Source organism: Macaca fascicularis, chromosome 1 (genome assembly GCF_037993035.2).
Source record: "Macaca fascicularis isolate 582-1 chromosome 1, T2T-MFA8v1.1".
NCBI lineage: Eukaryota > Metazoa > Chordata > Mammalia > Primates > Cercopithecidae > Macaca > Macaca fascicularis.
Genome location: NC_088375.1, coordinates 77,776,374 through 77,801,796, shown reverse-complemented (window position 1 = coordinate 77,801,796; position 25,423 = coordinate 77,776,374). Strand labels below are relative to the sequence as shown.

The window sequence follows — 25,423 nt, the reverse complement described above, 5'->3', positions numbered from 1 at the left end:
CTGGTTTCTTTGGCGGCCAAGGGACTTGTGTCCACCACAGAGTAGACCAGCCTTCGAGTGCTGTGCAGGAGTGCATGCTTACAGAAGTGGGCTCTGCTCTCCTGAGGGCTGCCTGCGATTCCCTGCCACCCAGGGCAGGAGGCCTTGACAGCGAAGATCCTGAAGGGGAGCGGGGACGATCCTGTGCCATGAGTCGGTAATAGGAACGATCCTGCACCGTTTATGACGGCTGTGAGGAACAAGAGAGGATTAAATAGCTTTATCCCGGGGTTAGTGGAATGAGGGTGGAGGGCTGAGTGAGGGATGAGCTCACATTTCACCAAATGAAAAGCAGGAAGCACCCTCAAGGGCAGGGTTTCCCCAAGCCTGTGCTCTGAGACTTTGCACCTGATTAATATGGAATCTGCACTGCAAGGTGCCTCTGGGCACGTATTCGAAGGTGTCCCCGTCCACCGAAGTGAACACACCCCACAGCAGCCAACACACCCCACAGCAGCCAAGGCCCTTATCACTGAGTCAGCAGGACACTGGCGACCCTGAGGGCCAGGAGAAGCGGGTTGTCTGGTGAATCCCATCTCTGCATGGGGGAGGGAGTCTGTGAAGATTGACATCCAGGCACGCCCCTCTCCTCCGCAGCGCCCCTCTCTGCACTGTCCTGTCCCAGAAAGAGAGGCATCGGCTCGTGGCCACCTGCCAAGTCAGGCCCAGGCCGCGAGGGAGGGGAAAAGGGACGCGGGAGGCGGCGCACCGGCTGTTCAGATACGGCCGCTACCACTCCTTTAGACTCTGGACGTGCGGGGACTGGCGGCGCTCAGCCTCGCGTTATAAAAAGCGGCCGGACAGTATCGGCAAGACAATCTGGGAGGCGGGTACCGGACCTCACGTATCCGCGCCGCGCCCCCCACCTGTGGCTACGCGCGGGGCTGGCTGCGCTCCCCTGGGCGGCGCCGGGCGCCCGCGGCTGGTGGCGAGATGGGCCGCTACTCGGGCAAGACTTGCCGGCTGCTCTTCATGCTGGTGCTCACCGTCGCCTTCTTCGTGGCGGAGCTGGTCTCCGGCTACCTGGGCAACTCCATCGCGCTGCTCTCCGACTCCTTCAACATGCTCTCCGACCTGATCTCGCTGTGCGTGGGCCTGAGCGCCGGCTACATCGCCCGGCGCCCCACCGGGGGCTTCAGCGCCACTTACGGCTACGCCCGCGCCGAGGTGGTGGGCGCGCTGAGCAACGCCGTCTTCCTCACCGCGCTCTGCTTCACCATCTTCGTGGAGGCCGTGCTGCGCCTGGCCCGGCCCGAGCGCATCGATGACCCCAAGCTGGTGCTCATCGTTGGCGTCCTGGGGCTGTTGGTCAACGTGGTGGGGCTGCTCATCTTCCAGGACTGCGCTGCCTGGTTCGCGTGCTGCCGCCGGGGCCGCCGTCGCCGCCTGCAACAGCGGCAGCAGCTGGCGGAGGACTACGTCCCCAGCGCTTTCGGGGGGCCTCAGGGTGCAGAGGACCCGCGGCGCGCTGCGGCCCCGACAGCCCCAGGCTCGGACTCGGCCGTAACCCTGCGGGGGACCTCGGTGGAAAGGAAGCGAGAGAAGGGGGCGACCGTGTTCTCAAACGTAGCAGGTGCCTTTCGGTTGCATCCTTTGGACCGCTTGGCCCGCCCTTCCCCCTCCCACCAGTCTCTTTCTTCTCACCCCACGCCCTCTTTTTCTTCTGCATGCTTTCTTTCTTTCTCTCTCTTTCTCTTTCTTTCTTTCTTTTTCTTTCTTTCTTTCTTTCTTTCTTTCTTTCTTTCTTTCTTTCTTTCTTTCTTTCTTTCTTTCTTTCTTTCTTTCTTTTTCTTTCTTTCTTTTTCTTTCTTTCTTTCTCTCTTTCTCTCTCTCTCTCTTTCCCTCTTTCTTTCTCTCTCTCTCTCTTTTTTAAAATAAATTCATTCCCTTTACAGTCCCGCTTTACTTCTCTGCTGCCAATTTAACGTATTCCCCATCCTTTCTTCTTTCTCCTGGATCCTCGGGTAGCCCTAGCCTCTTTTCCCTTACCCTGTTCTCTCTATATGAGTATCAATTTTCTGGGAAATCAATCATTATTATTGGGCAACAGGCAGCACTCTCCAACCCCTCCTCCCTCTCATTACTTGCTATCTGAATTTTGTTGTTCTCCCTCCCTCTTTGCCCATCCACTTGTCTTCTTGGGTGTCACGGGTTTGGGGGCTGCATGTGGGCTCCCATTCACCCTCTTTTTCTTTTAACTTGAAAGGATGTGTGAATGAAGTCCAAAGGTGGATCACAAGGCTATTTCAAGGCCAAAATGTACTGTTCTGAGCTGTGGGTGTGCAGAAGAAGAGTCTCCCTTAAGCTAGTAGGAATTTAAAATAACAAAACTTTATTTTGAGTCCATTGGTTTTTTTTTTGTTTGTTTGTTTGTTTGTAGAACTTATACACAACACAAGGTTTCTTCTTTGAATGCAGGTGATTCCTTCAACACCCAGAATGAGCCAGAAGAGGTGATGAAAAAAGAGAAAAAGTCTGAAGCTCTGAATATCAGAGGTAGGATTGACTTTGGGCCTATTTGAAATCCCTTTCTATGACACATATGGACTGTGCTGTTCATTTCTGTTTGACTTTTAATAAAGCAAAGGTGTGTTTGAAAGTAGGCCAGTTACATGCATAGACTATGACCTGACTCTCTTTCATAATCACTGCATTGATCCTGAGGGAGAAACTGGTTGCTAATGATTTATCTTAGCTCCACTTAGATCCATGCTAATACTGCCTGCTCCAGAGCTGCACATATCAATGTTGTGTAACTATTTTACTTGGTTTTATTGGTCCATGGATATTGCTAACAAATCATGCAACCTATTGAACTGATTTTGATAAAGGTAGGAAAAGAGTAGGTGAGCTGCTATCCAAGGCTGTGCCCTATCTGGCATTGCTGAGTGACCCTATTGCATCAGTTGTTTCTGCCAGAAATCTGCTTTGGTGAAGGGACTGTTGACTCACTAAAACCTCCACTCCCAGGACCAAAGGAAATGTTCTGGTGAGGCCCAGGGCAAGCACCTCATAGCATTCTTCTCACCATGTGGTCAAGGTCAGAAGCACTGGACTAAGGGTCAGCCCAGGGGTTTTTGAGATGTGTTTCTCTCTGGACACCATTGTATCCAACATCTCTCCTTTCCAACTTCTTGAGCACAGACTTTGCTTTAGAGTGATTCCAGAAGGGGTTAATCCCCAGTCTTGACTTTGAGAATTCCAACAAGGATTAAGCAACCTTCTACTCTCCTGTGGTTTGGGGAAAGCCTGTAAGTGGGGCTTTGATGGAAATAATATAATGAAAAATTAATAATTCTGGAGACACCTTCACTTTGAGTGTCTCGCATCTGTTTTACAAAGTAATTCTCAGAGTGAACCTATAGGGAAAATCCAGAAGATAACAACAATAACATATGAGCTCCTAAAAATTTCTAAATTAATCAAACAAATTTAAAGGCAACAGGGGAATTTGCTCTCTGAAAGAGCTTAGTTTTAAAAGATAGTCCGTAAAGAAAAAAAAATCATCATCCTCTATCTTTCTTTTTTAAGGTCCAGTTTAAAATATATATACATTGCAGTGGGTGCGGTGGCTTACGCCTGTAATCCCAGCACTTTGGGAGGCTGAATGGGCAGATCACCTGAGGTCAGGAGCTCGAGACCAGCCTGGCCAACATGGCGAAACCGCATCTCTGGTAAAAATACAAAAACTAGCCAGGCGTGGTGGTGGGCGCCTGTAATCCTAGCTACTCAGGAGGCTGAGGCAGGAGAATTGCTTGAACTCTGGAGGCAGAGGTTGCGGTGAGCCGAGATTGCACCACTGCACTCCAGCCTGGGAGACTGAGCTAGATTCTGCATATATACACACATACACATACAGAATTTTTAAGGTGGAGTTCACCATCAGAGGCTTTAACTTTTTAACTTTTCAAAGCCTGTTCTGTTAAATATCCTCATTTTTTTCCTTCTTTGAGACGGAGTCCTGCTCTGTCTCCCAGGCTGGAGTGCAGTGACGCCATCTCTACTCACTGCAACCTCCACCTACCAGGTTCAAGTGATCCTTGTGTCTCAGCCTCCCAAGTAGCTGGGATGACAGGTGCGCACCACCACGCCTGGCTGATTTTTGTATTTTTAGCAGAAACGGGGTTTCACCATGTTGGCCAGGCTGGTCTCGAACTCCTGACCTCAGGCAATCTGCCCACCTCAGCTGCCCTGGATTACAGGCGTGAGCCACTGCACCCGGCCAACTATCCTCATTCTTATCTTACAAAGTTGAGAAAGAGAATAGGTAGGTGGATTGAAGCAAAGAAGCACAGCGAAGATATAGTGATCTTGTTTGGGAAACTCATATGAACTTGCCAAATTTTAGTCCTAAGCTATTGAAGTTTCTTGGTAGAAAAATGTCAGTAGCAGAATGCCTTGCTATTCCTGGCTGGGCCCTGGTTTACAGGTACTGACACCAATGCACCTGTAACTGCTGATAGAGGTGAACAGTGCAGTGGTTGAAAGATTGGGATTTGGCTTCAAACTGCCTGAGTGTGAATCATGGCTCTGCCACTTAAGAACCATGTGACTTTGGGCAAGTTATTGAACCTCTCTAAGCCTCCAATCCTCTCATCTTTAAAATGAGGATAATAACAGTACCCACACCTTATGGGATTGCTTTGAAATAAATGAAACATATAAAGTGTTTAGGCTTATAGCAGGAAAACTAGCTAACATTTTTATTGAGTACGTACTTTGTCCCTGGTACCATTCATGAATGAGTAAACTGGTAGTCACAACAATCTTACTGAGTGGATACAATGATCGTTTAATTAGTGGGTGGAACTGCTGGGCTCAACCCACAGTGCTTCCGTGTTAGCTGAGATCATTCCTGCTGCTTTTGACAAGTACCTGTGCTGTGGCTAATAGGAGCCTTTCCGTATTCCCGGCTAAGTGTGAAGCTGGCCTCCCCTTTGGTGCTGTGTTCTTATCTTGGAGCCACAGTTCAGGGAAGGATCACAGAATGGTAGAACTGGAAGGACCTTAGGGAAAATGGACTTTTCACTTCACAGATGAGGAAGCAGGGTGCAGAGAGTTTGATGACTTCCCCAAGTCACCACAGCTCAAGCAGAGACAAGGCTGGAATCCTGGGCTCCTACATCACATATCTGGCCCTTTCCATGATCACACATTGCCTCTAGACTCCAGACAGGGAGGGCTTGCTTCTCTAGTACACAGTCCACTGAATGGTTATATTTCTAACATTTAAGCAACTGCTTTAGAAAGCAGGACTGTGTCCCAGTCTCCAGATCTGCAGAGGAAACAGCCTACGGGGATCTCTGTGAATAAAAACAATTTCTTCATTTTCTTTACCGTTTCTCTTATTCCAGTGGGAATAAACAAAAATGAGTTCTTTTGTTTTTTTGAGACAAAGTCTCACTCTGTAGCCCAGGCTGGAGTGCAGTGTCGTGATCTCGACTCAACGCAAACTGTCTCCCAGGTTCAAGCGATTCTCCTGCCTCAGCCTACAGAGTAGCTGGGATTACAGACGCACGCCACTGCACCTGGCTAATTTTTTTTTTTTTTTTTTTTGTATTTTTAGTAGAAACAGGGTTTTGCCATGTTGGCTAGGCTGGTCTTGAACTCCCAACCTCAGGTAATCTGCCTGCCTCGGCCTCCCAAAGTGCTAGGATTATAGGCGTGAGCCACCGTGCCCAGCAAAAAAATGAATTCTAAGGATCACACTCTGTCTTCTAGTGTAAAGTATAGTAAAAACACAATCCTCTTAAAATTCTCATCAATGTGCTTTGTAGTGGTCAATTTTATTTAATAGCATCAGACATGATATATTAAAAATGTTGTAACAATATGTCAGAAAGACAATTAGTTTTTTAAAGTTTGGTATAAACATAAATAGATGAATAGCCATCTTGACATCCCTTGAAAAGAAATCCCCTTTGATGAGATGTTTCTTTGTGATTCTTACTTTTTTCCAATAAGAAAGATCTCATTTTTTCATTACCATTTGTCCAGTGCAAATGCACTATTTCCAGTCATTCAACAAATTCAACAGCACTGATGGCTTTCCTAAGTGCTGGGACACATCAGATTTCAACTTGTGTCAAATTGCCAATTTATGTTATATGCCAGTTTTTTGGGGGTTTCGTTTTAATCTAAAGACAGCAAATGAGGGCCAAGTACAGAGGTTTGCTGTCTTTGCAAAGCTACCTTGAGAGCATTGTGACTAATCGGGTGATTGAGTTGTCTACTAAGTGGTGTTCTCTGTGTCTCAGATAATGCTGCCAGATTTATCTTTCTGAATCATAGATGTGATCACATCGGAGTCTGCTCAAAGCCTTTACTGCATGCAGGATACGGTCTAAACACTGCTGACATTCAAGAGCTTGCTGTTCCATGCCAATACTCCTTTCTAGACGTTTCTGCCCTTCCCTTCACCCCTTCATGGCCTCACCTCCCCCATCAGCTCTTCACTGTCTCCCTGCATACCCATCAACATTTAATGTACATCTGTAGTGAGGTGAGGAGCGCTTAGACCCTGTGATCAGGCAGATTTGGTTTGCGTTCTGCCTCTCCCTTTTCCTAGCTAGGTGACCTTGGGCAAGGAACTTAATCTCTTTAATGTTCAGCCCCCTCATCTATATGATGGAGATAATACGACCAACATCACTGTGTTGTGCGGATCACATGGGTGGTTAGAACAGCACAGAGGACCCACTCAACAAATGGTGCCCGTTATCATTATCTTCACCTCTTGGTCATTCTCAGAGGGTTTGCAGACATTTGTTTACATAATCTACAGAACTGGCCTCTGAGGGAGGTGAGGCAGATATTATTACTACCTCATTTCACAGATGAGAATCTTGCTCCTCAAAGAGGTTGACTTTCCTAAGGTCCATGGCTTACAGCAACAGCATCAGGGTCTGTGAGTCCAAATTTAGTGCGTCAGCCTCTGGTGTTGCCCCACGAGCACGTCCTCCATCTGCAGTTTCCTCATCTGAGTCTCCCACGAGGTGTTTCTGTCTGAAATGCCTTCTGTGGTTGCCTATTGAAGTCTGCCTCCTCTCCAGAGGCCTGCCCAAATTACCTACCTCTCAACAAGACTTTCCTGAGATTTCTCATCACACGAGACTCTTTTCCTCCCTGAGGAGGTTATCCATGTATTTATCTCAGAATTTTCCATTTTGAGAGGCTGAGGCGAGAGGATTACTTGAGGCCAGGAGTTTGAGACCAGCCCGGGTAACATAGCAAACCCCTGTCTCTGCAAAAAAAAAAAAAAAAAAAAAAAAAAAGATAAAAAGTTCTTTTAAAAAGTAAAAAAATTAACCGGTGCAGTGGCACACACCTGTAGTCCTAGATACTTGGGAGGCTGAGATGGGAGGATCATTCGAGCCCAAGAGTTTGAAGTTGGAGTGAGCTATGATTGTGCCACTGTACTCCAGCCTGGGCGACAGAGGGAGACCCCATTTTTTCTCTGTTTCTGTCTCTCTCTCTCGGTCTCTCTCTCTCTCTCTCTCGGTCTCTCTCGGTCTCTCTCTCTCTCTCTCTCGTTCTCTCTCTCTGTCTCTTGGTCTCTGTCTCTCTCTCTCGGTCTCTGTCTCTCTCTCTCTGTTACACACGTGCACACACACACACACTCACAAACACTCACAGACACCCCACAGAATTTTGCTAGTGCACTGTAGTTAATGGTCATGACCAGGCCTTCTTCATCTTTTCATGGGCAGCTAGAAGACACATTGCATTATTCAATGTCAGGAATTGAGTGGGATGCTGCTTTAAACAGTTTTTCAAACTGAAGGCCATGACAATTTGGGCCCTAGAATTAGTTTAGTAGAAAATTAATTATAATGGAATGAAATAGAATAGATAATAGTAAGAAATCATATATAAGGATGAATTTTGCTTTCCCATGAATTATTTGTTTCAATTGGTATCTCTGTGCTAGGATGCAAAACATAATTCTTACTGTGGATTATGGGAAAAACAAGTTCGAAAGTTACTATTTTATGTAATTCTTAGGGAGTAACAGTGGGATTTCTCAGAAGGAAAAGCTGAAATTGAATTGTAGAACTTACATGAGGCAGGATGCACAGCAGATCTCTGGTCAGACTACCCAGATTGATATCTCCAGTTATCACTTTTTAGTTGTGTGATTTTGGACAAGTTACTTAGGTATTCTGTGCCTCAGTTTCCTCATTTGTAAAATGAAGAGAGTACCAGCCAGAAATAATCAAAAGGGTCAGATTCCAATTTTCAGGAGTTTATTCAAGTGAAAAGCTGGCAATGGCCATTCTGGGACTCATCACTCCAGAGAAATGGGGATAGGGTTCCAAAGTTAAAAGCCAAATTCTTGCTTATATATAAGACAAAGAAATTTAGCAGGGTTACAACATTTTGTATACAAGCCTGGTTTAGGAGTTAAAAAAATTAGCTACAATTTGTTTTCTTTTCCAAGTGGCTTGTTTTCTTTATAGCTGGTTTTCATTTCCTTTCCAACTTAAAAGAGTGTATTTAACATTCCATATTAAGGGACTGTGATAGCCATGGTGTCTTGTATGAAAAAGGTAAGAGGGAGGATGAAAATCAACAGTAAGAGAGAAGGGGGTCTTCCCTGGGGCCCTTCGCCATTTACAACATTTTACAGAGCAATGCAGGTAAGGAAAAAGACTGGATTCAGACATACAACAGCTTACAGCTGCCTGTCACGTAGCTCAGGCCCTGTAATTCACATTCCTTGAAGGCTCAAAATACTTTTGAGTTCCAACAGCTTAGATTTTGCATTACTTATTTTCACAAGGGTAACCACTTTACAGTCCTTAAAAGGATGTAATGGGTAAGTATAACACGCTTAAAACAATGCCTGGAGCATATGTGTTAGTTGGCGTAACAATAATAATAGTTATTATTATTGAAGACAAGAGTTACTGTATGTCATAGGAGTTATGATAATCAACCAGAAGCTACTGTTTTATTGAATGCCTACATTGCTATTACATAAACAAAGGCAATTTGGAGTATGACCCTGATCCTCATGTTACTTACGGAGGAAATGGATCTAACATGTATGAGACAATCAGCGAATAAAAAACTGTCTCACGCAGTAAACATGATGTCACATGTGTATAGGAAATATTAAGCTTTCATATTTTTATGGTAGCATTTTGTACTGTCCTGAAGCAAGTTAAAGCTTCGATTCATAGCTCCTTGTAGAGGAACAAAGTATTTTTGAGTTTCCCTTCGGTGGTTCAGGACAGGGACTGGGGAGTTAAAATCTCCTTTGGGAGTGGGGTGTTGTGAGAAAGGAGCACAGCATTAGAAAATGGGAATGTTAATGTGTATACTGAATCAAGATCTTATTATCATAAGTAAACACTCAGTCAAAAGGACATATGGGAATTCTTTTTATTCCTGTAGTTTTTGGGGAAAATTTGAGGCAATTGCCTCAAATTACATTTAGTGTTCACAGAATGCCATATTACCTATGATGTTATTTAGAATTGTGGAGGTGTTGCCAAGAGGAGGAATTAGCTCAATTAAAGCACCTTCCAAGTGAGACTGTTTAGTCTTAGCCATGAGTAAGTTGTTAGTAATTTGGATTATTATTAATTCTACTGCATAAGTCTGTGGAATACATGGAGAGACAAAGCTGACCTTTCTTAACATATATGCTTTCTTCTAGAGCAGTGCTTTGGAAACTAGTATGTGCATTCCAATCATCTGGGCATTTTTTTTTTTTTTTTTTTTTTTGAGACAGAGTTTCACTCTTGTTGCCCAGGCTGGAGTACAATGGCACTATCTTGGCTCACTGCAACCTCCGCCTCCTGGGTTCAAATGATTCTCCTGCCTCAACCTCCTGAGTAGCTGGGATTACAGGTGCCCTTACAATACCCAGTTGATTTTTTGTATTTTTAGTAGAGATAGGGTTTCACCATATTGGCCAGGCTGTCTTGAACTCCTGACTTCAGATGATCTACCCGCCTTGGCCTCCCAAAGTGCTGGGATTACAGGAGTGAGTCACCGCACCTGGCCTCATCTGGGCATCTTTTTAAAATGCAGGTTCAGATTCTACAGATCTGAGGTGGGGCCTGAGATGCGGTATTTCTAACAAGCTCATAGGCGATGCTGATGCTACTGGTTTGCAAACTATACTTTGAATTGCAAGATTCTGATGTTGCTTTCTGTAAAAACAAACAAAACCCCCCAAAACCAAAACCCAAAACTTTGTGTTTATATTTTATAATTTTTTCTGACCAAATTTTTACCTAATTTACTTACTAAATCCCAATTTAGTCTTTGGCTAACAATTGGGCACTCAAATCTTTGCTGAGGAATGAATATGTTCTATATCATAATCAGTATCTGTAGAAACAATTCCCTTAATTAAAGGCACCCACAATTTTTAGTATTATCTGTAGAATTTTAATTTTATTTTATTGTAATAAATAGCTGTTTATGCAATGGAAATGTTGCTGGAGTCCCTGTTCTTGGGCACCTCTTAAACCAAATGCCATTTAAATGACCACAGACTAAAAGCAAATTAGGTAAATGCTTACAGGGAAAGGGGAAAGCGGATCAAGGTAGAAAAAACACAATTTGTTTTAAAGACTCTCTTAATACAACTTGTTCCCTCTCCCCTTAAACATGTTTAAAACAGTGTAAAGCACAGATACTTGTCTAAAAGAAAAAGAAATTGTTTGCACAGCCTCTGTTTTCCAGCTTAGTGCCCTTTGATGGGTGGTGAGCGGTAGCAATGTGGCCCAGTGAGATGGCACAGGCATTCTTCCTGCAGGTCAGAATCTTCCTAGGCTATTGCTCTTCCAAGGTACTCTGAGTCCTGAGATGGTGACCTGGGGTTTTGTTTCCTAAGAAGTAGTTGCCATTATTTTGATTCATCCTACTGCTCTAACCAAAACAAAAACCAAAAACCTCCAAATGGTAACAGATATTCGTATACCTGGAAATCCAAGCCAATGAGTGTCACGTGGCTTCCAGATTTGCATCTGTGCTGCAGTAGTCTTTCTTTCTTCCTGGCAGGTGTACTTTTGCATGTGATGGGAGATGCCCTGGGGTCCGTGGTTGTGGTCATCACGGCCATCATATTCTATGTGCTTCCCCTGAAGAGTGAGGAACCGTGTAACTGGCAGTGTTACATTGACCCCAGCCTGACTGTCCTCATGGTCATCATCATTTTGTCATCTGCCTTCCCGCTCATCAAGGAGACCGCTGCCATTCTGTTGCAGATGGTCCCCAAAGGAGTCAACATGGAAGAGCTGAGTAAGTAGACTGAATTTTGATCCAGAACCACTCTCACTTTAATGTTATTCAGGCCAAAGGACAGGCATTATTTAAGAGCAGTGTTTGAGTTATGTATTCTGAAACACCTTAAATCACCAGGTGGTAGAGACATCATCATATGTTTTATAGCCTATTAAGATGACTCAGCTCCAAGTACCAAAGGTCCTTTGCAATCTGTGATTCTCTGACTCAACTGCAATGCAATGCTTGGTCCGGGCATGGTGGCTCATGCCTGTAATCCCAGCACTCTGGGAGGCCAAGTCGAGTGGATCACCTGAGGTCAGGAGTTCGAGACCAGCCTGACCAACATGGTGAAACCCTGTCTCTACTAAAAATACAAAAAATTAGCCGGGTGTGGTAGCATGCACCTGTAGTCCCAGCTCCTCGGGAGGCTGAGGCAGGAGAATCGCTTGAACCCAGGAGGCGGAGGTTGCAGAGAGCCGAGATTGCACCACTGCACTCCAGCCTGGGTGACAGAGCGAGACTCTGACTCAAAACAAAACAAAACAAAACAAAAATGCAATGCTTGGATAATACCTATTCCTGGGCTACTTAATTTCATGTCAAAGATTTATTTTAATCCAAATAAGGCCATTTCTGCCAGGAACTTTGTTTTATTTTCCTTATTCTAAAAACACAAATCATTCATATTCTAGACCCTACTTTCTAGTTAATGCCGGCATGCAAGTCACTGTGTCTCTCACAACACTGCCCAGAGCTGCAGGCAGAGTAGGTGGTGGGAGAGGGAAGGAGACAGAGGAGAAGACATACAGCATTGCCTTTGCCTTCGCAGGAGCTAGTTCATTTCCCAATTGAGGAAATAAGATAAACATATACAAAGAAATTTGTGATATATACTGGATATGTTTTTAATAAAGTGATATATTTAAAAACAGATATTTTTAACAATAGAGGGTTACTTGTTGTGACTCAAGCCTGTAATCTCACCACTTTGGGAGGCTGAAGAAGAAGGATTGTATAAGGCCAGGAGTTCAAGACCAGCCTGGGCAACATAGTAAGACCTCATTTTTACAAAAATAAAAAATTATTTTTTAAAAATAAATAAAAAAGTAAAGGTTGTAATGTGTGCCTGTGGTCCCAGCTACTCAGTGGGTTGAGGTGGGAGGATCACTGGACCCAGGAGTTTGAGGCTGCAGAGAGCCATAAACATGACACTGCACTCTAGCCTGGGAGACAGGGCAAGACTCTCTGTCTCTAAAAAACCAAAAAACCCCTGCAAGATGGTAATAACAATAGCAATATTTTCATAGCATTTACCACATGCTAGAAATGTAAGTGTTCTAAGTGCTTTACTTATAATAATGTATTTTAACCCTTAAAATAATACAAAAAGTTACTATTATCATTTCTATTATACAGACAAGGAAACTGAGGCACAAAGAGGTTAGGTAATTGCCTAACGTCACGCAGTTAGTAAATGTCTAAACTCGGATTCATACTAGCTGGCTGCAGAGCCTTTGCTCAAATCAGTATTGAATACCATTTCTCTAAATACATACTCATTTTGGAAAGTATAGAAAATAGAGAGGAGCCTAAATGAGAAAACAGAAATCTCTCATAATTTGACTGTGGAAACTACCACTGTTAATATTTTCTTCTATATGCAGTAAAAAGAAAAATCATACCATATACACAGTTTAGCAAATTGCTTTTTCACTTAAAAATACCTTATGTACATTTTCTCATATCCTTAAATATGCAACTTACTTTTAAACAACTATGTCTTATTCCATTACATAATTGATTTAACTATTTCCTTGTTGGTTCCATCTTTTTAATGAATACAAGGAGCATTGTCCAAACCATTCTTGTACATAAATATTTGGTTATTTCTTTTAGGTTAAACTTTTAGCACTAGAATTGCTAGTAAAGGTTTTTTTGATTCATGTTGCCAAATCATCCCTTTTAAGAAAAGAAATTGCATTTTATAATACTATGGGAAGTTCATTCAAGTGTCCATTCCCTTGTATACTCAGCAACCCTGGGGACTTTTTTCTTGTCGTTGTTAGACTTATTTTCTTAAATGACTTTGTATGGGCTAACAATGTGTGGAGAAAGAAGGTTAAGGGCAAATGGACCCAGAGAGGTAGAACTAATTTCTTCCTGCTGTTCTTAGTAAGTATGCAGCCATTTTGGTGAGAATGCTTGACGGGACCATATCCCTCCCGTAGTTCCATGCTTCAAATGCAGCACTCACCTTGGCTTTTGTTTGCTCTTCTCTGTTATAGTGAGCAAACTCTCTGCTGTGCCCGGAATTAGCAGTGTACATGAAGTGCACATCTGGGAACTTGTAAGTGGAAAGATTATTGCCACCCTGCACATCAAGTATCCTAAGGACAGGGGATATCAAGATGCCAGCACAAAAATTCGAGAAATCTTCCACAGTGCAGGAATCCACAATGTGACCATCCAGTTTGAAAATGTGGACTTGAAGGAACCCCTGGAGCAGAAGGACTTACTGTTGCTCTGCAACTCACCCTGCATCTCCAAGAGCTGTGCTAAGCAGCTGTGTTGTCCCCCCGGGGCACTGCCTCTGGCCCACGTCAATGGCTGCGCTGAGCACAATGGCGGGCCCTCTCTAGACACATACGGAAGTGATGGCCTCAGTAGAAGAGACACAAGACAAGTGGCTATTGAAGTGTCTTTGGACGGCTGTCTGAGTGACCACGGACAAACTCTTAACAAAACTCAGGAGGACCAATGTTATGTCAACAGCACTCATTTTTAATCTGGTACCCACATAACCAGACCGTATAGTCGAGGCACTTTGGAACCACCATCTTGGCTCATAAAAAGAGCTTTCCGGGTTGTAGGCTCAGACCAGACTTGCAGCGTGCATGCTCTGTGTTCACTAGGGGTTGGCTGTTAGGGATTTTAGTTAAACGTGTCTGTGAATTTTTATGTAACCCCTTTCCATTCCCCTGGGTGTCTCATGCTGCTCTTTGTTTCAGCTTGAACATGCATTTTCTAAAGCAAACTGCACTAGTGTATATATCAGGGACACTGAAGTCTGGGACTGGGGCTTAATAGCTGTGGATACAGTGTTCAAAGAAGTTCTTGTTTCTAAACTGATTAGAACTTCTAGCTAATGCTCAGGTGAGATCATAGCTTAAATACATTCAAAAAACTAAAGTACCACAATAAGTGTATTTTTCCCTTTCCCCTTAATGATCATAAAAGAGACAAGTTAAGTATTTCTGACACTGAAGAAGTATCTTTTTTCTTTGATTCATTTTTGGATAAATATAAAATGAATAACTATTACGGTAGAAAATATTCTCAGAACATTCTAGAGGAGGTAAAGATTAGTAGGGGGGTTTTGGCCATCTCTACATTTTTGTGAGGTGAGAGAAAACTAATGTTTACTTTCTGCTGTGAAATGAATTGTGGCTATAGAATGTTTCAAATGCTTAAATATATAATACATGTTTTTCACATGGAAGTGAGGGAATATTTCAGCTTTCTTAAGTATGACACAAATACTCAGCTGTCTTTTAGAGTCAGTATAGTTGGAGCTGTTTCCATGTAGTGCTTTGGTAATGATTTACTTATTCTTCCAAACGTCCTTTGACTTTTCTTTCATACGATTGCATTGATCTATGCAGCATTTACCAGAAAAGAGCATTCCTGGGATAGCAGAATCCTTAACATTGAGTGTTAATTCTTGTGAAATAAATAAGCTAGACTGCCTTCTCTTTAATTAGACATATTTTAAAATATTTATTATAGTTGTCAACTAGTGACTCAATGGAAAAGTTGATGTCCAAGGAAGAAACGAGAATTAGCTTAGTTGCTGCCTTTAATGTGTTTTTGAGAAACTTAAAATTTTCTTTCATGTCTCTGATCCATATTACCAAGTTCAAATAAAATTTTTGTAATCGGATTCAGACCCATAACCAAAGAATATTGGCAGTAGAGAAGCATCTGTCATGTATTTAACACATTGTTCAGCATGAGTATTTAAATCAGAACAGTCTCGCAGGTATGAGAAAATGGGAGGTGCATCACTAGACAACTAGTATCATCTTTGCTAGACTGCGAGATTGTATGAAAATAACCGTCTCTTAGTGTGTAAAGTCCTGTTTAAAATCTGCACAGGATTTATCAGAGGTGCTGGGTTGATAATGAAGGCAGCATCCACAATTTTTTAGAACAAACATCATATTTAAACAATTTATCTTAGTCCTGAATTTGAAGGCTAAAACAAATAAGCAGCTCTGATCAGTAGGCTAGGAAATCATTATTTTTTCTTTTTTGTAAAAACAGGGTCTCGCTGTGTTGCCCAGGCTGGCTTTGAATTCCTAGCCTCAAGTGATTCTCCCACCTCGGCCTCCCAAAGCACAGGGAGAACAGGCATGAGCCACTGCGCCTGGACAGGAAATTCTTTGTTCCCTGAAAATGTATTATCTGAGTTTAAATTGGCTGTGAATTAGGTAAATAGAAAAATGCCTAAAAATGTTTTTATTTCTGGGAGCTTATTGGGCTAGGCTACATGCACTTTATAAGCATAAAGGGGTTAATAAGTAAGAATTTCCATTTTTAGTGTTAAAAGTGTGGCATGCACTCACACAAAACAGTGGATCCTCTAAGAAACTCAGCATGGAGATAAGTGGGCCAGATTCTCCTACATAAACATTGGTTGAAATTCCTTAGAGCCAAAAAGAAATTTTTCTGTGACTTCCTAATCTGAAGGTCTAATTTGATTTCACATCATTCTGCCTTTATTAAAAGGTAAAATTATAATTTCACAGTTTTTGTGCAACTGGCTGAAGGAATGCATATTAGTTTGCATTTAAACACTGTTCTTTAATCTCTAAAATATTTTTCTGGGTAAGAAAAGGCACTTAATTCCACTATAATTAAACCTAACTTCAGAAAAGTATCTTGATAGACAGTTATGCCAGATTATGGTCTGGAGTCAATGTGAAATAATACCTTTTTAAGGACAGTTTGGCTGAGTGCATTTAAGAATGTCCAATCATGCTAAGTGCAATAATTTTGTATTGGGTTGGGTGGCTTGCATTTGCCACCTGTGGCACTGTGATGCCTGCTGTATGCTATTTTCACTTGAGTTTAACTCTCTCTTTAATTGTCCTGCTTTTTAATTCTCCCAAGGAAATACAAGAGTTTTCTTTTTCCCTTTAAATCAACCCTGCTTGGTGGCAATAGCAGCTGATAAATAGATTCAAAACAGCACTGTTTTCCTTTAAGATTAGAAAAACACTGGCACTCAGTTTGGTGCTCCTGTATACTTATTTACAGAAATCCCCCCACCCCACCCCACCTTTTTATTTTTTAAAGAACTGACGTATTTTTCAAAGTCTATGGCATATTTTGTGTGTCAGGTCAGGGACCAGTTGTCCTGTGTGCTAACCTGGCCTTCTATGTGGCCCTACTGCACTTCTGTTTCTATAGAAACAGTCCTTTCCACATTATTGTAGCATTGGCCATAGGAAATACTATATCTGCTTCATTTTCTGACTCTCAACATTGTTTTTGAAAATATAATTTTTTTTAACATGATATTGGGCCATTATGAATATCCACAGACAGGATCCATTGTTGACAGAAAATAAAATTACTCTCTAACTTCTTGATAAAATATCAATAAAATACAGAGACATTATTTGAGGAAGAATTAAGAATATTCTCCATATTTAGTTCCTTTTTTTTTTTTTTTTTTTTTTGCCATTGGTAGAGCAAATTCCAGTGGTGGTAAATCAAGAACTCTAAAGTTCAGTAGGAATAGGTGTTTTGAATGTCAAGGAAATCACTGAGGTAGATTTGAGATGACAATAAGACAGCTGCCCTGTGAGGTCATAAGAGCTTTTGTGAGGCTTACTCCGGGGGTTCTCAGTCTTGGCATTATTGACATTTTGAATTGGATGTGTTCTTGCTCCCGATGTGTGGATGTGTATTGTAGGATGTTTAGCAGCACGCCTGACCTCTATTCATAAATGCCAGTACTGTCCCCCCAAGTTGTGACAACCAATGTCTCCAGACATTGTCACATATAACCTGGGGGAAAAAATTGCCCCAAATTCTGAGCCACTGGGTAGAACTAAGGGTAGTTTAGGGACAATGTTGATGAAAGCCTCTCCAAAGTCCCATAGTCTTTTTAATAATTAATTTTGCAGAATTTGCTCTTTAAAAACATATTTTTAAAGGCAAGACCCATCTATTCATAAAAGTTGCAGTTGTTTCCACACAGGAACTTTGGACATTTAAAGAAAAATGTAATTTGAAATGAAAAGCCCTTATAAATCCCTTTATACGTATCAGTCATTATAACAGTAAATGAAATGAAGAAAAAAGCATTTGGTCTCACTCTTCTGTGCTGATCTCTTTAATTCCTGAATATCCTCAATTTGGTGAGCCCACTACCAAATGAGACTGGATAGTTATCAGGACAATTGATAGATGGGGTTAAGATGTTTAAAATCTCCTTCATATTTAAAATGATCAATTTTAAACTTGATGATGCTTCTTCTTCTTAGTTCCTATAAGCGGCTCATCTTAGTGCTAATGACAAGTTCAGATGTTAAAAAAATCCTTATCATTTATAGCTAATTTGATCCTTTGCCAAATCATGTCTATTTTCTTCAAGGGAGCAAAATACATTTCCTGATTTTAAAGTATCCTGCTTTTAAATATATCTTCACATTCCTATAGTAAAAGACTTCAAAAAACAAAACAAACAAAAAAACCTGATATAGAAAAAATGAGGAAACATGACCTGATTTGAATTTTGAATTTGGGTGAATGATCACTGACTGCATGCCTGCTCTACAGATGTCATGCCCCTGATAAAGTGTTGCGTATTTGTGCTTCTTAGTTTATTTACCCTCGAGTAGCCACAGGTAGAAATAGGTTGTTAAACCAGGAATTTAGTTTCTCAAGTGGAAATTGCATTGAACAATAATCCTCAATGTAATCTGCATGTCCTTACCCATCTGGAGTTTAGATAATGCAGATGGGTCATTTTCTGGTGCTTCTCTTTTCACGTGTTTTATTTCATACCTTTTTGTTTACATGGAACTTTCTTGAATGTTTGATAGATGATCAACTGTCACCTGTTAGTACAAAGCCATGCCAGAGACACTGAACCTGCTCTGCATTCTAATGAGAACAATCCAGAAAGGATGATTTTCAAGGGAGAGTGACCTCTTCCTGGAGATCTGAGGTTATGTTACAGTATTGTGGAGTTTTGTTGCTTAAAATTCTCCTCCTGTCCTCACAGGCAATTGTGCTAGAGTTGCAATCCTCACATTTGAGAGAATTGTCAAAACTCTAAGACATAAAGTTTAAATAACTCATTAATAATTGCATGCAAATCCCCCAGTAATGTATGTACATAAACATACCTTTTAAAGATGTTCAATGGTACTGTAAATAAAATTTTTTAAAAAAATAAAAACATGACTGAGATATGTCTGTGTCACTTAAACAGATAACTAAAAGTAGCGGAACTCATTTTGTCTTTGTCACTTACTCTGGTAAGTTTATTATTCAGTAACTCCTTGGATTGATTTTAATAATTTGGGCCTATTTCTCTTTTTCTGTTTTGCTAGTCTTCTTCACACCCCTTCCTCTGTCACCTAGACTGGAGTGCAGTGGCACCATCTGGGCTCACTGCCACCTCTACCTCCCAGATTCAAGCGATTCTCCCGCCTAAGCCTCCTGAGTAGCTGGGATTACAGGCACCTGCCACCATGTCCAGCTAATTTTTGTATTTTTCGTAGAGATGGGGTTTTACCACGTTGGCCAGGCTGGTCTTGAATTCTTGACCTCAAGTGACCCACCCTCTTCAGCCTCCCAAAGTGTTGGGATTACAGGCATGAGCTACCATGCCCCGCCCTGATTTGGTTTTCTAGAAGGACCGATTTGGCCCTGGGCTCTGACTGATTTGGCTCAGTAGGCTTTGTGTAGAAGGGAAAGCTGTTTGGATTCAGGGAAGATAGAGAGGCCTGGCTTATTTTGGAGAGGGTCTCTGGATTTGAAATCTCTCCAATGGGTTGACTGTAATCTTTATAAATGTTGGATTAGAGGAACAGTCTTCCAGTTTTTTTCAATTGCTTTTATCAATTAATTGATTTATCAGCATACACTTATTGCAAAGTGTGTGCAGGTGATTCTTGTCTTCAAGGAGTTTGTAATCCACATATGAAGTTAAGTAAGGCTGTGCGACTTAGTGGGAGTTTAAGGGTAGCTACGCATAACCTGTGATTGCTGAGATAACCGTGTGCTGGATGCGTTCTGTGATCAAATGTGCACATGCCAACCCCTGGGCAGCATCTGCAATAAAGGGGGCTACACGACATTTCAAGACCATCAATTTCTTTCAACAATAAGAGTCTGTAGTATGAAGCAGAGGACTGAACCCAGGAGTTAGAGTACAGACTCTCTATTCCATATTCTGTATTCCACAGGGTTGCAGGAATTAAAGGAGATAATGCATATGAGAACAGATTTAAATGTCAATGGATCTTATTCTTTCACACTTTCAAACTGGCATTCATATTTTTCCTGTTCTTATCCTGCCTCCTGCCATCTAGGTAACTCCATTTTGTCAATTAATTAAACATCATTCAATGCTAAACAGCACTAAATGGTGGTATAAGCAACATGGGTGAAAATGAAGAAGAAAGAATGAAGAGTCAAGGACAGCTTCACAGGAGAGTTGGCATTTGAAATCAGCCTTGGAGTGGTTCAGCGAGTGGAGAAAGAGGGAAAGGACCTTCTGAATTGAGAGCTTAGTTTTAATTCTTTAGGCAGTTGCCCCTAAAGCTTTGGTGGGAGGAGTGTGAGAGGGCAAATTGGGGAAATGCCAAGAATAGAATATTTTTCAGAAGACAATTTTCTCAAAAAGTCTTCCTCAGCTGCTCTATGTTGCTCTGTACAGAGCCTTTCACCCAACACGCACCGAGCCATTGGCATCTCCAGTCCTGCCCAGGATGCTGAGCTCCATCAGTGAAGGACTCACTGTTGTTAAGTCAAGTTTAGCCTAAAACTGCCTCCTTACATATTTAACTTCAGCCTAAAGGTTTCTCTGTACATCATGATCTACAGCTCATGACTGTAGCCCACACTTGTGCCAGTCACTGAGTTTTGGCCAATCAAATGTGGCTCTGTTCCCAGGCTGCAGTGCAGTGGCACAACCTTGGCTCACTGCAACCTCTGCCTCCTGGGTTCAAGCGATTCTTCTGCCTCAGCTTCCCAAGTAGTTGGGACTACATGGACAGGCCACCATGCCCGGCTAAGTTTTTTGTATTTTTAGTAGAGACAGGGTTTCACCATGTTGGCCTGATGGTCTTGAACTCCTGATCTCAGGTGATCCACCCACCTCGGCCTCCCAAAGTGTTGGGATTACACGCGTGAGCCACCCATGCCCAGCCTATCCTAATTTTAAAATCAACTTTCCTTGACTCTTCTCTGTTCCTTTCAGTGGAAGCATGCTGCCCCAGATTCCCCGTTACCTCCTGGCTTTTCCCCACAAACCAGCTCAAACCTTGCAGCCATGTTTAATGCTGCCTTTACGCTCATCCTATGTCTAACCCGTCATTACGCTCAACTAATGCTCCCCACAAAGTACGACTCAAGTCAGCGCCTCCTTCCCATTCCTGCGTGTTCCTCAGGTTCAGCTGTATCACCTCAGCCTGTGCTGTTGCAGGAGCCTCTTGGCCAGCTCCCTAAACTTCTTCTTGCCAACCCTCTTGCTTCCCTCTGCTCCAGGAGAAGGGACAAACTTCCCCAGCCTGTCACTGTGGTTCCCTTCTCACCCCAGCCCCGCACCCCCACCCCCAGGGTTTATCTTCTTCAGCAGACAAGCAGAGCACAAAGATACCTAAGGAAGTTAGAATGTAAGAGGGTGCAAGGATGCTTTTTCTCTGTAGGCTAGTGAATCGAGTTTTGTATTAGCTAGGGAGAGAGTATTATAGAGTAGTCTGTTTCTTCTATGCCAAAAAACTTTCTTCTTGTTTTTGTTTTTGTTTTCTTTTTGATTTTTACATTACATTTACCAAATTATTTCTTTTCTGGTTTCTCTTTCTGGCTGACTTCCTTTTCTATGTGAGTGTGTCATTTTGCCCCAAAGTTGACTTCCTATGGATGACCAACTGCGACCTTCCTTGACTAGTGTCCTGATTCCAGAGCACACTCTGATATTGACATACCCTGTGAGCATAAGCAGAGCCATGGTTTCTCTCATCTTGTGTGAGGCAAAAAAGAGGGTGGACTTTTCCTTTATCTCATATTTTCACCACATGGTCACATATGTGGCTGTGACATAATAATGAAATCCAATATAAAGCCAAGATATTTGACACATTGCATGATTCTTTTAGGCTTGAAGATGCAAGAGTAAATTTGCATGGGATTTATAACCACAGGGCTGGGTGGGGACAAGGCGAAGGTGGGGGAGCAAATTGTTCCAGTGGCCAAGGTCGATAGAGGCTTGCAGTGGTGCTGATAACAACCAGGTCTCCTATCTGCCTCAGAAAACTGGGACCAAAAGAAGACTATGTTGGGGTACTGTGAGTCTGCAGATGTCATCTGATGCCCAAAAGCATTCAGAAAAAAACTATTGACTCTTTTGGAAGGCGAGATTATTGAGAATGTTTTATAGCATTTACTTTCCATTGTTAAAAATTGCACTATTGGCTGGGCGCAGTGACTCACGCCTGTAATCCTAGCACTTTGAGAGGCCGAGGCGGGTGGATCACTTGAGGTCAGGAGTTCAAGACCAGCCTAGCCAACATGGTGAAACCTCATCTCTACTAAAAATAAAAAAAATTAGCCAGGCGTGGTGGTGGGCACCTATAATCCCAACTACTTGGGAGGCTGAGGCAGGAGAATCACTTGAGCCTGGGATGCGGAGGTTGCAGTGAGCCGAGAGGCACCACTGCACTCCAGCCTGGGTGTCAGAGAGAGACTTTGACTCAAAAACAAAAACAAAAAAATTGCACTATATAACACTTCCTGAGTGGGGAGACATGACTTGACCCATGGTATGACTAATCTTAAGTTAGAGGAAAGTGTTTACAGAGAGATTTTATTATAAAAATCAATACATACTATGAACTATAGCTTAAGGTTTAAACATTCTGGCCTTGAAATCTGTCTGCTTTCAAATCCTAGCTCGATTGTTTGTTAGTTATTTGACCTGTGAAAGTAAATTGCCAGGGAATTTAAAAAGTTCTCTGGGCCTCGTTTGTGCCATATGTGGGATGGAGGCAATTAGAGTTCCTGCCTCATGAGATTGTCGCACAGACTAAAGGAAATGACCCATGCAGAACGCTCAGCACAGAGCCTGGGTTTCTCAATGCTCTATGAATGCTATTAACAAATCTTCTTTACATGCCAACTTTAATCAATAAGTAAAATTTGAGCCAGAGTTATTCCAATTGTTAACTCACAACTCGTGAAATGTCAAAAATATATGGTGTAGATTAGCCTGTTAGCACCCAATTAGATTTGGAACAGCAGAGGCTGTATTACATGACTGTAGCAAAGAACTATACAGACCTGGACGCAGAACCCTGCACCTCCACCCCCAAATTCCAAGGGACCTTATTTCTAAGAAAACACAATTCAACGCTGAAGTGCTTCAACAAAATACCAGCGCTTGATTCAACAGGACCTCATCTCCCAGCCATACACAGGTGGCATCTCGAACAGTAATGTCACTGCTAGAGGGCTACTGAGTCCAGGGTTCCAGTCAGAGGCCGCGAAGGCTTCAGCTGACTCTGAGTGAACCTCCATTCTGTCAATGCCTTCCAGCTAGAGATGAACACACCTGTGGTTAAATGAGTTGGGTTTAATAACTGATGCCAAGAGGAGAAGGTACACCATGGGAAACCATGGGGCATATCAGCAAGAGGGCGTTCACAGACTTATTTGAGGATTTGGGTTCATGTTAGGTGATTTTGGGGGAGGATTAAATGAAATGAGGCTTTGCTTTGGATTGGATGTTGTCAGCAAGTGGGGATAACACTGACTAGGTATCTTAATAAATCCTGTATCTGAGGGAAGCAGGGAGGAATGAAGCAAGGCTCAAGTTTTAATTGGAAGCAGTTGTCACTTTTTTTTTTTTTTTTTTCTGTGAGACAGAGTCTAGCTCTGTTGCCTAGGCTAGAGTGCAGTGGCAGGCCCGTAGCTCACTGCAGCCTCGACCTCCTGGGCTCACGTGATCCTCCCATCTCAGCCTCCTGAGTAGCTGGGATTACAGGATTTCACTACCACTCTTGGCTGAGTTTTTTGATTGTTTTTAATTAGAGACAAGGTCTCGCTATGTTGTCAGGCTGGTCTTGAATTCCCGACCTCAAGCGATCTTCCTGCCTCTGCCTCCCTCTGCAGTGGCTCACACTCGTAATCCCAGCACTTTGGGAGGCTGAGGCTGCTGTCACTCATTTTATCCGGGGTGGGGGTCTGGTATTTTAGTGATTTGCGCAGTGCTCTTGTTTTTGTCTGGGCTTAGATGGTATTACAGAGTGGTCTTGTTTCTCACCTCACTTCATCACAGTCACAGTGGCCTCTTGTCTGGTACTAGTGTTCCGAGAGATGGTTTGTACTCCACTGGAGAATACAATGGCTTAGCTGTGAGAGCCAGGCCAGTCCCACCAACACCAAGGTCTTGTATAGTATCAGTTTCCAGATGCCGGGGGTGTACTTTTCTTTTTATTATCTTCTCAGTACTTAATATATTTGTGGTACATTTTAATGAACCAGGCTATGAGCATTGAAATCCTGGCTGAAAGGACACCTAGAAGCTGTGTGACCCTGGCAAGTTACTTCGCCTTTTGAGGCATCAGTATCCTCCACATTTTATACGTGAGGTCTATACCTGCCTCCCAGGGGTGCTGTGAAGATTAAATGAGATAATGCATGTTCCTGGCAAATAGTGATTTAAAAAATTAGCTATTTTTGTTGAGTATAGTTTGGCCTGCATGGCTGCCTGATTTTAGGACATGGATCAAATACATTCTCTCTGTTTCTTTTTTTTTGAGATGGAGTCTCACTCTGTTGCCCAGGCTGGAATGCAATGGCACGATCTCGGCTCACTGAAACCTCCGCCTACCAAGTTCAAGCGATTCTCCTGCCTCAGCCTCCCCGAGTAGCTGGGACTACAGGCACGAGCCACCATGCCCAGCTAATTTTGGCATTTTTAGTGGAGATGGGGTTTCACCATATTGGCCAGGCTGGTCTCAAACTCCTGACCTTAAGTGATCTACCTGCCTTGGCCTCCCAAAGTGCTGGGATTATAGGCGTGAGCCACTGCACGCAGCCTGCATTCTCTCATTTTGCTTCATTTTATTTCCTTGCATCATGTGACTTTTTTTTTTTTTTTTTTTAAGTTTTAAGTATCATGATCAGAAGGCCTGCCAGAGGCATAAGGTTATTTCTTCCTTTGTATTGACTTCTAGGAAATAATCTTATGTTACTGCAGCCATTACTGTCATCATAACTGCTATGATGGTGTCAAATAACAGAGCCAGAGAGAGTCCGGCCACAGTGTACATCACAGCACGGGAGCTCGCACCACTTGTGAGGGGCCGGGCTATCATCCTGGCTGTCTACTCATCAATGAATGTTTGTTTAACACATGAATGAATGAATGAATGAATGAATGAATGAATGAATGAATGAAAACAGTGAATGAAGCTTAGTTTACTTCTCATCTTACAGTCCATCAAGCAGGTATTTTCTTTGTTCTTTGATATCAATGTTCCACTGGGGCTTTACTGCACAGTTATTGAGTGATGCTCAACACTTCAGTGGAAAGAATGCTACAAGTGAGTTATCTGTGGTTCCCAAGAGGCGACAGCACGTAGCGCGGCAGGACTTCTATCTCCCCTTTACACGGCCTGGGACTCAGGCTACTACACCCACATCCATTTCAGGCCATCACATTTGGAGCAGATGTTTTTAGCCTCTTTGCTCATTGATAAGAAAGTATTGTTTGTTTTACTTTGGGGCTCTGTAGTATCTCTTGCTTTCCTTCGTCACCTCCCTTATATGTTCTTTTTGCCTCTCTTAGATCATTTTTTTATTACTAAGTGGCAGTAGAACAAAAGAGTGCAGGAGC

The 25,423-nt window shown here is 42.6% G+C and overlaps 1 protein-coding gene across 3 annotated transcripts; it reads left to right on the top strand.

Annotated features, from left to right (window-relative positions):
* Positions 1–855: 855 nt before the first annotated feature.
* Positions 856–18,757, top strand: SLC30A10 (solute carrier family 30 member 10). 3 transcript variants are annotated; one of them, XM_005540879.4, is made up of 4 exons: positions 856–1,612; positions 2,458–2,535; positions 11,059–11,298; positions 13,569–18,757. In XM_005540879.4, exons 1-4 carry the CDS (start codon positions 973–975, stop codon positions 14,066–14,068), a joined length of 1,458 nt encoding a protein of 485 aa, XP_005540936.2. In that variant the 5' UTR covers positions 856–972; the 3' UTR covers positions 14,069–18,757. The 3 variants fall into 3 exon arrangements, with proteins under 3 accessions (XP_005540936.2, XP_065398065.1, XP_065398057.1); XM_065541993.2 differs by having other exon boundaries at positions 2,420–2,535; XM_065541985.2 differs by having other exon boundaries at positions 1,588–2,347.
* The last annotated feature ends 6,666 nt before the right edge of the window (positions 18,758–25,423 follow it).

Bases quoted from the DNA above. Each gene is read 5' to 3' on its own strand.
- SLC30A10 (XM_005540879.4), top strand. From the start codon at position 973: ATGGGCCGCTACTCGGGCAAGACTTGCCGGCTGCTCTTCATGCTGGTG. The intron at 2,536-11,058 runs GTAGGATTGACT...TCTTCCTGGCAG, and splicing joins TGAAGCTCTGAATATCAGAG to GTGTACTTTTGCATGTGATG. The intron at 11,299-13,568 runs GTAAGTAGACTG...TCTCTGTTATAG, and splicing joins AGTCAACATGGAAGAGCTGA to TGAGCAAACTCTCTGCTGTG.